This window comes from Emys orbicularis, chromosome 4 (genome assembly GCF_028017835.1).
Source record: "Emys orbicularis isolate rEmyOrb1 chromosome 4, rEmyOrb1.hap1, whole genome shotgun sequence".
In the NCBI taxonomy this organism is placed as follows: Eukaryota; Metazoa; Chordata; order Testudines; family Emydidae; genus Emys; species Emys orbicularis.
In genome coordinates, this window is record NC_088686.1 from 84,580,224 (window position 1) to 84,591,604 (window position 11,381).

The 11,381-nt window shown below is 42.0% G+C and overlaps 1 protein-coding gene across 1 annotated transcript in view; it reads right to left on the reverse strand.

Moving 5' to 3' along the window:
• The window catches only part of NAT10 (N-acetyltransferase 10), a 34,889-nt gene extending 25,862 nt beyond the window's left edge, over positions 1-9,027 (reverse strand). The window contains exons 1-7 of the mRNA XM_065403028.1: positions 8,961-9,027; positions 6,445-6,567; positions 4,541-4,632; positions 3,424-3,595; positions 2,768-2,890; positions 1,747-1,808; positions 615-729 (exon numbers count right to left, since the gene is read on the reverse strand). Of these exons, the coding sequence (XP_065259100.1) occupies positions 615-729; positions 1,747-1,808; positions 2,768-2,890; positions 3,424-3,595; positions 4,541-4,632; positions 6,445-6,552 (672 nt within the window). The 5' untranslated portion in view covers positions 6,553-6,567; positions 8,961-9,027. The remainder of the gene's footprint in view (positions 1-614; positions 730-1,746; positions 1,809-2,767; positions 2,891-3,423; positions 3,596-4,540; positions 4,633-6,444; positions 6,568-8,960) is intronic.
• Between the last annotated feature and the right edge of the window lie 2,354 nt (positions 9,028-11,381).

The window sequence follows — 11,381 nt, forward strand, 5'->3', positions numbered from 1 at the left end:
GAAATAGTGATATACAAGTTTAGAGCACCTTCTGTTCCCCGTGCTTCCAAAACTTTGCAGATTATACACAGACACTTCTTTCATCAGTGAAATGCAGTAAGTGCATAACAGCAATATTATTCAACAGTTTAGGTCAAGAAGTAAGGAGAAGTATCCAACATACTGCAGGGAATTTTGGTGACCAGAATTACCCAGACAGCAATATTCTCAGGACAGAGAGCTAAACCCCGATATGTTTGTAAAACATGCCAAAAGATATTCAGCCATCATAAGTGATCAGCCTCTCATCTGACAGCTGGCATTGCCAGCAGCACAATGCTTCCTATCAAATTGTTAGAGGATTTTTTCAGCAATGATTCAAAAGAGCACCCACTGTTGAATCACTGACACCGCTCCCTACAGCGCCCAGATAGATACTGCTTGCCAGATATAAGAAGCAGTTGAATCTTCAAGTCCAGAATTTAGAATTGGCTCTGCTCTCCTTTAGTCTGAGGTTAGAATAATACTTGCTATTTAGTGGGGGAAGAACCACCTCATCTTTATCAAACTTTAAAATACTGTTTGCATCTTTGCCTTGGAAAAGGCTTTGAATCAAATACGTAATATACACTTACCTGAGATTGTGGAGGAACTGGTGTTATTTTTGCAATGTGACTAGAGATTGGCAGGATGTTGAGCTGATCATCAATCACTATGCAGTTCTTACAAGAGGCCAGAGACAGAATGAACCTGCATGATCAGACAAAGCCAGCTCAAATACAGCACTGGTGACACCAGAGCTTATTTACCCTGGCTCCCTTTCTCTCCAGATGCTGCACTTACAATCTGGTCCTGCTTTTACACAGTTTTATAGCTGGGCTGAGACAAGTTAGTTACTCGGCCCACTTTTACTTAACATTCCTAGTGTGCCCTGTTGTTATAACATCTGAATGTTCTATAAACCAGAGACATTCACCTCCATTCCACCAATTTAAGGTGATCTTTCAAGAAAGCCTCAGAATAGGACATGACAATTAATTTGAAAATATCAGTGTAAACAGGCAATTCTTGACCCCAAGGAAGTAGTTACATGTACCCATCACTGTAAAATTCTAGGCCACTCATACTGGTTGTTGATTCCGTTTTATCCATGAGACCACACATCCACCAGCTACATGCTAAATAACATTCTATATTCTTCCCGGGGGAAAGATGGTGCTAGTTATATATCCTAATAGCAATGAAGACTGTTTATTAGTACAGTAAGGCAGATTTCTTGGCTTTTACAAGAGACTGATCTAATGCCATAAAGAGAAGCTAGGCATCAACAGTTTCATATTTTTAAGCTGTGGAAGTGCTCTGCGCGTCTCATCAAGAGCTGCAACACTGGGAGAATGTAATTCTGATATTTGTGCTTCTGAAGAGGCCCTTCGTCAAAGAATCTCAAACCGCTTCACAAACATTAACTCATTAAGCTCCACAATATCCCTTGTAAGATATGCAAAGGTTTTATATATATACATAAAACATACATACATATATATATATATATATACACACACACACACATATACATATACATATACACACACACACACACACCCCTCCCCCACCAGCAAAGTGCAGCCACTTCTGTGATAAGAAGGCACATACATTATTCTAAGTTAACAGGACATTGTGCCAATCCTGAAACAAGACACTGCTGTGGATGCCTTTCTTGCAAACGTAGACTTCTTAACTTCGGTTTTCAAGCTCCTAACAACCCACCTTTCGTTAAACCTCCCTACTATGTCCTGATGTGCCTCTGTTCTGTAGCGTGAGTGAACATCCTGAAATAACAAGACAAAGATCACTCAGTCTCACAAGTTTGAAACATGAAGGAATCTCTGGGCTAGAGCACAGTTTATATGGAATATAATTCATATGGACTATCAAACATCCCTTTGTCCCCATCCACTCTTGACTATGCCTCTCCTTTCCCTGGCATAAAACTTCCTTTTCCTGTATACCATGCATCTCCCCTACCCTCCAAATTCCTCTTTAAAAATACCACCTTTTTACCCTTCCCCACACTAATTTCCACACCAGCCCTATCTACTCCCTGAACTTTATGTGATTGCATCATACTGTCTAATTTGTGGCCCAGTCATGCAGGGGCTGAATACCCCATGGTGAATGCCTCATCAGTGAAGCTAGAAAAAAAACTGGTTCTCCAATTCAAGTGCTGACTCAATTACTACTAGTGAAACTCCCTAGCTGAAAAATGAATATATTCAGCATAAAATAGGTTACACTTCAGAGATATTATCAGTAGTGAAGTTGCTCCTACTTAACAGTAGGTATGAATTTGGCAAATTGAGCTCTTCTTTCCAAGTTAATAAAATTCTAGCAAATGTGCCTTCCCCCGCTCCCCCGCGAAAAAGGGTAAAATTGTACATTCCATTTGCCTGTATAGTGCCCAGACCGAGATCATTAATACTTTGTGACATTGAGGTCCCAGAGAAGAATCAAACCCTTATTCTATATCTAAAGAATTAAGTTGTTAATTATGCATCCTCACCTTTGATCCCTCAGTCTAGGAGGAATTCAAGTCACCTTATTAAGCAGAACTGCCTAATGGTAGACACACACACACACACAATGGCAGAGAAAGAACAGTAAGGTGGGGTGGGCACTTAAATGATGACTCAGCATATAATATAAAGCTGAAGAGAAATGCACTGTGTCTGGAGACTCTGGACCACCACTGTGTGGGAAAGGATCAGAGGTGCTTGTTAATCAAACATACCATGGTCATTGTATACAGCTGCTTCAGTGAGTTCATAGTTCTGAGGAGAATCACCACAATTCCACCTCCTTCCACTGTTTCAACAGTTCTAGCCAGCAGGTTTGGCGTCAAGGCTTCAAAATCCTAGCAAATAAAAACACAGTAACAAACAAATTCAAGGTTGTCGTGAGTCTTCCAAGACAACTGGCATCGGCTAACAGGAATCAAACTGCCATAAAACATATTTCTGGAGGTATGCAGTGTAGTTGTAGCTGTGTCAGTCCAAGGAAATTAGAGAGAGAAGGTGGGTGAAGTAATTCTTTTACTGGACCAACTTCTGTTGGTGAGAGTGCCAAGCTTGTCTTTCACCAACTGAAGTGGGTTCAATAAAAGATATTACCTCACCCACCTTCTCTCTCTAATATTTCTGGAAGGCAAACTTCTATAACATTAGTGTTTTCTTGCTTCTAATTACAATTCTGCCAACAAATCCACTGTGCTCACAAAAAGCCATGCAAAATACCTTGAACCATCATCACTGAAAAATACAAGCAAGACAAAGATTTCTCCTGTAAAGCATTTAAATTGCTAGAAAGGCAGTAAATGGTCCAGGGGAAAGAAGACTCTCATTCTAGTGTAATTTTGTTTTTTTTTAAGCTAAATGATAAATTTGTTACCTGGAGTACACACATGCCAAAGGTGTTACCAAGAATTTTATGGGTCTCATTGTAATAGCAGTAGCGAATGTTTGTGGCTGCTATAAACAACTCAAAAGGGTCATCCTGCTTTAGGTTTAAAGTTCCACTTTTAATCTTCTTTTGTAGTTGTCTCATTCGCTTTTTACGGTGGCTGGAAAAAAAAAAACCGATTATAGTTGTCATGGGAAGAGGGCTGGGCTGAGGAGGCTGTTTGAGATCTGGTTCAGATTTAAAAAGAGGGTTCCAGAGTTCAGGCTCTAGAGTAAACCAGGGGTAATGTCTGGGTTACACAGTGCTGAACTCATCAACTGTTCCTAAGAGATTTCAGCCCAAAAATCACAGAAATCAAATAGGATCAACTGATCTTGAAAAAGGTCAGTTGTCTTATATCCAAATCTGAAAGAAATTCCCAAAACAGGCCCCCTTTTGATTCTGAACCCAAATTTGTAGGTACAGATTCAGATACCCCTAAAGTCAAGGATTTTGACATGAGGGCCTACAGTCTGCCTCCAATTTTAAGGACTTGTCTACACTACAGATGCTACAGCACTGCAGCTGTGCCATGGTAGTGCCATAGTGTAGACACTTGCTACAGCGATGGAAGGGGTTTTTCCCATGCTGTAGTTAATCCATCCCAAGAGGCAGCAGCTAGGTCAATGGAAGAGTTCTTCTGTCAACCTAACAGTATCTATACTGGGGCTTAAGTCACACCTCTGAGTAACACAGCTGGGTCAACCTATGCTTAGGTATAGACCATGCCTAAATGTTACTGAAGTTATATGTGGGGGGGAGGGGGGGGAGAAACTAAGGTAGAGAGGGTCACCAGGTCACAGACTCTGCGTTGGAGCTGTGATTAGAACTCAGCAGTTCCTGGCTCCCAGCTCCATACTTCTGCCACACTATTCAAGTCAAAACAAACAGTTCTATTACACTGAAACTTTTGTACAATAACCACAGGATTTAGCCTAGTTTTTCCACTCGATTGAATCATGCGACCTACATACAGCTGACCTGACAAGAAGCTCCCTTAGATCAGCTTCACAGGTTGGAATGCAATTAGACTCCCAACAAAGAGTGAAAGACAAAAACTTCTTACCTGCTAAAGCCCAGCTCCTTCTTGTAACACCACAGGACTGAGGGTCTGGCCTTCACAGTTGCTTTAGATAGCATGTGATGGAGTATAACCACCTACCAAAAGGCACAAAACAAAGGCACATTAACCAACAGCTGCACTGAGAGGAGACAATCATGAAGTGAAACATTTTTTTAGATCCCAAGTGGAAAATATCAGATTTTAGAAATAGACTTATATTGCACAAGTGCTCAGTATCAACAGGAGTTAGGAGATGACACAACTCACATCCAGCACCTTGTATTACCCCCCAGAACATCAGAACATGAACCCATGCAAGGCATGCTACAGATTATAATGTGGAGCAGAACTGCTGGGAAAGGGGATCCTTTCTAAAGTCTGGATGGGCAGTGCAAAACCCGTCAAGCCATTAAAGTAGATCTGTGCAAGGTGAGGGCTAACAACTCTTTGCTTCAATTATTCCTTCCTCTATAGTTCCACTTTGCCATATTTTTAAAACATATCTGACACAGAATAAAGCATTCTGCATACAAAGCAGATGAATCTCAAACATCACAAGCTTTGTATGTATGCTGAATGTCTAGCTACACATTGCATAAAGGAGGAAAGGATGGGTAATTAGTTACTAGACAAATTGGTGTCTCCTTCCAAATAACTTGTTTGTAACGGCTTGGTGTACAAACTGTGTGTACAAGCGGTCAATTAGGGGTGCCATTTTTTTTTATCAGTGGAGTTATACCAGTATAACTACATCCACATTAGGGGTTGTATCACTATAAAGGTGCTTTATACTGGTATGGTTTATTCTCCTTTCTCTACAGGAATAAGCTATAAATGAGTCTACACTGCAGAGACGGTTTGTACCACCTGAATTATATTAGTGCAGTATAGTATAGTAGCAGCATATTTAAAACAATACAACTTTTGTGTTTAGACAAGGCCTTCACTGTCTATTGCACAGGCAGACTTTTAAACAAAGGTAACTTTTCCCTCATGTCTCTTGAAACCTGCATCAGCAGACGATAGCAGCATTGCAGAGGCAGCACATTCAACCCCTATGTAGTAGATGGGGGTGTCTGAATTTGGGCAGTGCTAGTCATTCTCTCTCACTAGAACAACCACTGAGAGCCCAAAGGGGAAGATGTATGGGAGAAGTCTTTCGATACAATGTTGCCTCTACAAATTACTCCAGTAGGATTTCTACTGTGGTGAGCCTTGCAAGGTAACTGGATAGGTAACACCTGGCATGAGTCACAAAGTGACACAATTTGTAGGAGAACATTAGGATAATTTTACCACTTTAAATTAAATGAGGGAAACTCTCACCAGCCTTGCAAGGGAGTAGAGAATCTTTTTCCTTTAAGAAGAGTTCGGATTCTTCTTTATTTTACCTGCTTTATTTCATCTTTCCTGAGCTTTTTTAAAATAGCAGATGATGCTTAATAGTTGCATCCTTCCAAGCATTATTGATATTCCTTGTGTTTCTATTATTTCATGGTTTGTACTAATATAAATATCACACTCTACAGCATTTACATCCTTATTAGGTACAACACATAGTATATTTACAGAAAAACTTCTCTAAAAATGAACAATATACTAACTCAATTACAGAATGTCTACTTGTCAGATAAGATTCTCATCTCTGCTGCTCTAGAAATTAGTTTCCTTCTTTATGAAAGGTGCAAGTTATTTATACCTCAACCTATTTATCATTGTGGGCCGCGTATTCAGCTCTCCATGTGTTATGTGGGCCACATCCACACAATATGTATACTACTGTATGGCCCTGAGGATGTCACATGGGCCGCAGCTGTGTGCTGATTGGGCCGTGGGTTGAGAACCACCCCTCTGTACATTAACTAAAAAGAGCCACTGAAAATATCTGGTCCTAGGCTGATAGTTACCTGATCCTTGCCATGGTCTCCAACTAGAACAAACAATGTCCTGTGTCGCTCAGCCACTCCATTCTCAATTAGCACTCGAATGCGATTGTCTACCTTCTTGCGCTGCATGACTAGTAAAAATGCCTGAAAAGTTTTTTCAAAAGTTAGCCAGTCTCAGACCTACAACAGCATGTTTCAGTTTAGGATGTACAGCGGTGTCAAGAACATAAGATGCCCAGAGTTTTTATGAGATGGTTGAGATTTTTACATCAGATATTCTTGGCTTTTTTCAGTCTGACACTACCTTCCAACACAATCACATATTTGATGTGTTTTTTTTTTTTTTTTAAGTATCTGATTTTAAAAAAGCAATTTGACAACTTCTCGGAGAGATTGTTTACATTAGAATGACTTTTAAAGAAACATTTAACACAGTGCAATAACTCAGAATGGTTTGTCATACAATTAAAAAGCAGACAGCATTTTTCCAACATGGAGTTTCACTTGTAAATAGATATCTTTAACGAGCAAGGCAGCACCTTCTTCCTTCCAATTGCCCAACCCTTAAGTTAACAGTACTGGATGTATTTGTATTATTCCAACAAAGTCACTAAGATAATGAAATATTAGATCTTACAATCACCTTATTCTGATTACCATGTTGCTTTTTTCTCCTCCACTCTCATCACAAGATTTAAGCAGCTGTTATTTCACAACGCACTAGTTACAGATTAAGGACTTACTCCAGTGGGAAGCAGGATTCTAAATTCTCAAAGAGGAAATGGCTATTAAAGTTGTATTAGGTTCACAGAATCACTTTCTGGCTCCTGAGGTTACCAAAAGAGTAACTTTGGTAATATTTTGGGAAGGATGAAAGGTGTAATCAAACTGTCATTTTATGTTTAGGTACTTCATTGGGTGACACAGGACTGGCTCTAGGCACCAGCAAACCAAGCACGTGCTTGGGGCGGCACAATTCCAGGGGCAGCATTCCGGGAGGTGTTTTTTGTTTTTGCTTGGGGAAGCAAAAAACCTAGAGCCGGCCTTGGGGTGACAAAACTAAAATCAATGCAGTATGCTGCTGGAAAAACTGAGATTTCACTTCCAATGATATACAGCTCTAATGTTTTTTGAGATGCTGGACTTGCCCTGTCGCCGACGATTAGTCTAGCAGTGCTTTTTGAACACTACTGCAGGACAGTGTAATAAGCAATGGCTCAATATTTATGCCATGCTTTAACTATGTGTAGTCACATACAAACACACACAGACCATGACTGTCAGCTAATCATATCCAGATGGATGAAAGTTCTTGCATGTTCATTTCCAAAACTTAGACCTCTATTCAGTGAGCTAAAGGATTATATTAACTCCAATGAAGAGCAGAACTGAGGTAGTTCAGCCAATACACAATACATTGTTTTGATGGGCTGCAAAAAGGTTCCCAGACACATTGAATCTACCTGAAATTGCAAAGATTGTATCCTTTGTTCTACAAGCGTATGCACCCACATCAGAGCCTTACAAGATTCTCTGAAGCAGAAGTGACAGAAAAGGGCTATTTGATCACCTAGTCCAGTGGTTCTCAACTTTTGTATTGGTGAACCCTTTCACATAGCAAGCCTGAGTGAGACTCCCCTCCCCCCTTACAAATTAAAAACATGTTTTTTATATTTAACATTATAAATGTTGGAGTCAAAGCAAGGTTTGGGGGTGGAGGCTGACAGCTCACAACCCCCATGTAACAACCACATGACACCCTGAGAGGTCATGACCCCGTTTGAGAACCCATGACCTAGTCCATCCTCTGCCTGTTTGGGCTGCTCACTGCTGTAACTTTCATATTCCAAAGTGACTAAACACCTCCATAAAACCAGAATATTTTCTTCAGAAAACAAAACAAAACAAAAACGATGTCAGGTGCCCTCCAACACAACCACTGTTGTGACTGCAAAACTACACAGGCCCTCTGATCCGCATGTAAAGCAGGAAAAAAAAAAAAACGAGGAAGGGGAGCTGTACGGGAATGAATTCAGGAATATCCCGACTTTGACATGGGACTGCGGCTGGTTGGGAAGAACGAGTGTGGGAAGGGGGAGAAAGAAAGACTAAGACTGATAGGGAAAACAGGAACATTGAGAAAACCGAGGAGGAGGACGGGAGAAAGAGACTGGAGAAGCATGGGGGGTGAGGGGGAAGAGTCAAGAAAATAAGCAGGCTTGTGAAAGCGTTGGGGGAGGATCTAAAGGGCTGGGCGGTGAATTAAATCACACTCACAGATCATGGCCGCCAGGCTAACTAATGCGAGCCACATGGCAGAAACGTCTTACATTTTCATTTTCAAAACTCTAGCGGACAGGAGAAGAAAAAAAACGGCTCCAGGGGCAAACCCACCCACGCCTCCCAAATCCGCAGCCCCACTGCCCCGCCGCTGCACAGCGCCCCGCCACGTGACAAACCAGCGCTGGCAACAGGGCTCGGAGACGGACGGACGGGGCATTACTAACCACCACCATCACACGCACCACGCGCCTCACCTAGCCCGGCGGCGACTGCTCCGCAGCTCCCGTCCCTGCAGAGCCCCGGCCTCTGGCGGCGCGGCGCACTCACCCACGTGGATGACCGGCTGGGAGACAGGCGGCCCGGGGAAGAAGGACCAGGCAGGGGAAGGCTACGCTACGCTACGCTGCGCGGCGAGTGGAGCATGCTCGGTAACTTCTACTGACGCCTCTGCCCGGAGTCCGCCCTCACTTGGCACCGCCTCCCGGCTGCTGCTCGCGGGGCTACAGGGCAGCATCGGGGCGGGAGCACTGAAGGCGCAGGAGGGGCAAACAGCTGGCGGCAGGAGAAGGAGCGGGAGGCGGATTAAATAGCGAGGGCGCAACCCACCCTGGGAATCCCGCTGCTACAGGGGGACGCAGCGCTACGCCGCAGGTTCTAGGCTATTTCGATGGCTGCAGAGCAGAGTCGGAGAGGTGGACACAGCAATTAAAACCCAGCGCTGGCCCCCGTCAGCTGAGCCCAGCTAGTGCTAAGAGGCCGCGGTTTAATTACAGTGTAGACATCCAGGCTCTAGGAGCCTGAGAGGGTCCCAGAGCTCATGCTGCATCTACCAGCAGTTAAACAGCCAGCTGTAGTTATTTAATAGCAGTATAGACATATGTACCCTAACTGTATGTAAGAGGGCAGTTATAGTGCTACCAGTGTTATGAAGTGAAGAGGGAAAGGATAGTGTAGTTGAACGGGTTAGACACGCATAGTGAATGCCCTAGAGATATGACACAGTGCCTTTTTGGTATACAGTTACAGGTACTAGTTACACAATGTGCTGCTGTTTAAAAGTAGGTACCTGGTGTATATGAATACTCTGATGGTCAAGAGTAGCAGAAAAGATTTTGATGATTTATGAGAGGGATGGCAGAATGCTTAGACCCAACCCAGGGGCACTAGACCAGGGAGGGCAAGGGCCTGGTAGCCTTTACCCCAAGGGGAGCCTAAAAAGATGCCTTTTAAGTCCCCATCTGTATTTCCTTTCAATTTAGTTGAATATCCTATTATTGTATTATGATGAGAAAGAGTAAACAAGAGGGAAGTGGCAGGGATTTGTAAGAGAGCTGGCTATATGTAGCATGCTTAAGCATTACCTCAGTCCCATTTTTGTCCTCTAGCTGTAACAATTTCCACAGCTGGGCCCTGATTCACAAGAGGCAGGAGGTTCTAAAAAATTTACATGAGGTACAGCCAACCCATATGGGGGAGAAAAAAAAGAAAGGAGCAGATTAAGAAACATACAAGATGCACTTGGTTTTTTTTTTTTTTTTTTGGACTCCTGGCAGCTCTTTGGTTTTCTGGGCTAATTCTACATTCAATCAAGCAGCTTAGAAGTACATGAAAAAAAAATGAGCAAGAAATATTTAAACTACACCACTATTTCATAAGTGCAAGAGTAGGCATAACTCAGAAGACATTCCACTAATTCCAGCATCCCTTTTTAACATCAGTGATCCTTCAACCTGGCCCAGATTCATAGATGACAAAAACAAGAATAACCATAGGGACACATTGACTAGGGCAAGTTAAAGGTAAAAGTTTTCCAACTCACAACGGAAGGTTGTTTACAAAAGAAAATTTGAGAAAATATACAAACACTAGCTCATAGATTCCAGGAAAGTGGACTAGTGTTCTGTGCTTGTTGCAAATTATGGGGTGTTGGTAAGCAACCTTATTGATGGTGGTTTTGGGAAATGGCTATATAGCCACGTAACTCAAACTCACAAGAAAAGCCATGTTCATACTGAAAATACAAGGAAGAGAATTGGAAGGATGAATGAAAACTGAGTATGCAACTGACCAGACTTCACAATCATTGCCCACACTGAAGAGAGAACACTTGCAAGTTGTATTCGAAAGAACTGTGGCATTGTTCTTCATTTAACTGAACAGAACCTACCATTTCATGGATCCATGGAAAAACTTACCAAGTGTGGAAATGGAAACCTCTTAGGCCACATTGAGTAAGTGGCTAAATTTGAGCCTGTGATGAAAGAACATGTAAGATCATTTTTCACTAAAGAAACACCATTACTTAAGCCCTACCCTAAAAAATATTTTGTATTGATCTCAAAAAGGTAACAGATACAATTAACATAAACAAGATGAAGAATCCTTTATTTTGGATTGAACATTTGAGGTAAGTCACAAGAAACAAATGTCTGTCAGTTTGAGATCCAAGAGAGGTATCACCATTGAAGAGCCCTTCCTATCGTTTCTGAATGTGCAAGAGACTACCAGAAAGGCTCCATCATGTGAGATATTTTAGGAGTTATCTAGACATGGTGTGACATATGCTATATACAGGGGACAAGGATATGATAATGGATCTAACATGAGAGGACAGCATCAGGGTGTGCAAGCTCATTTAATTCAAAAGAACAAAAAAAGGCATTTTTCTTCTGTGA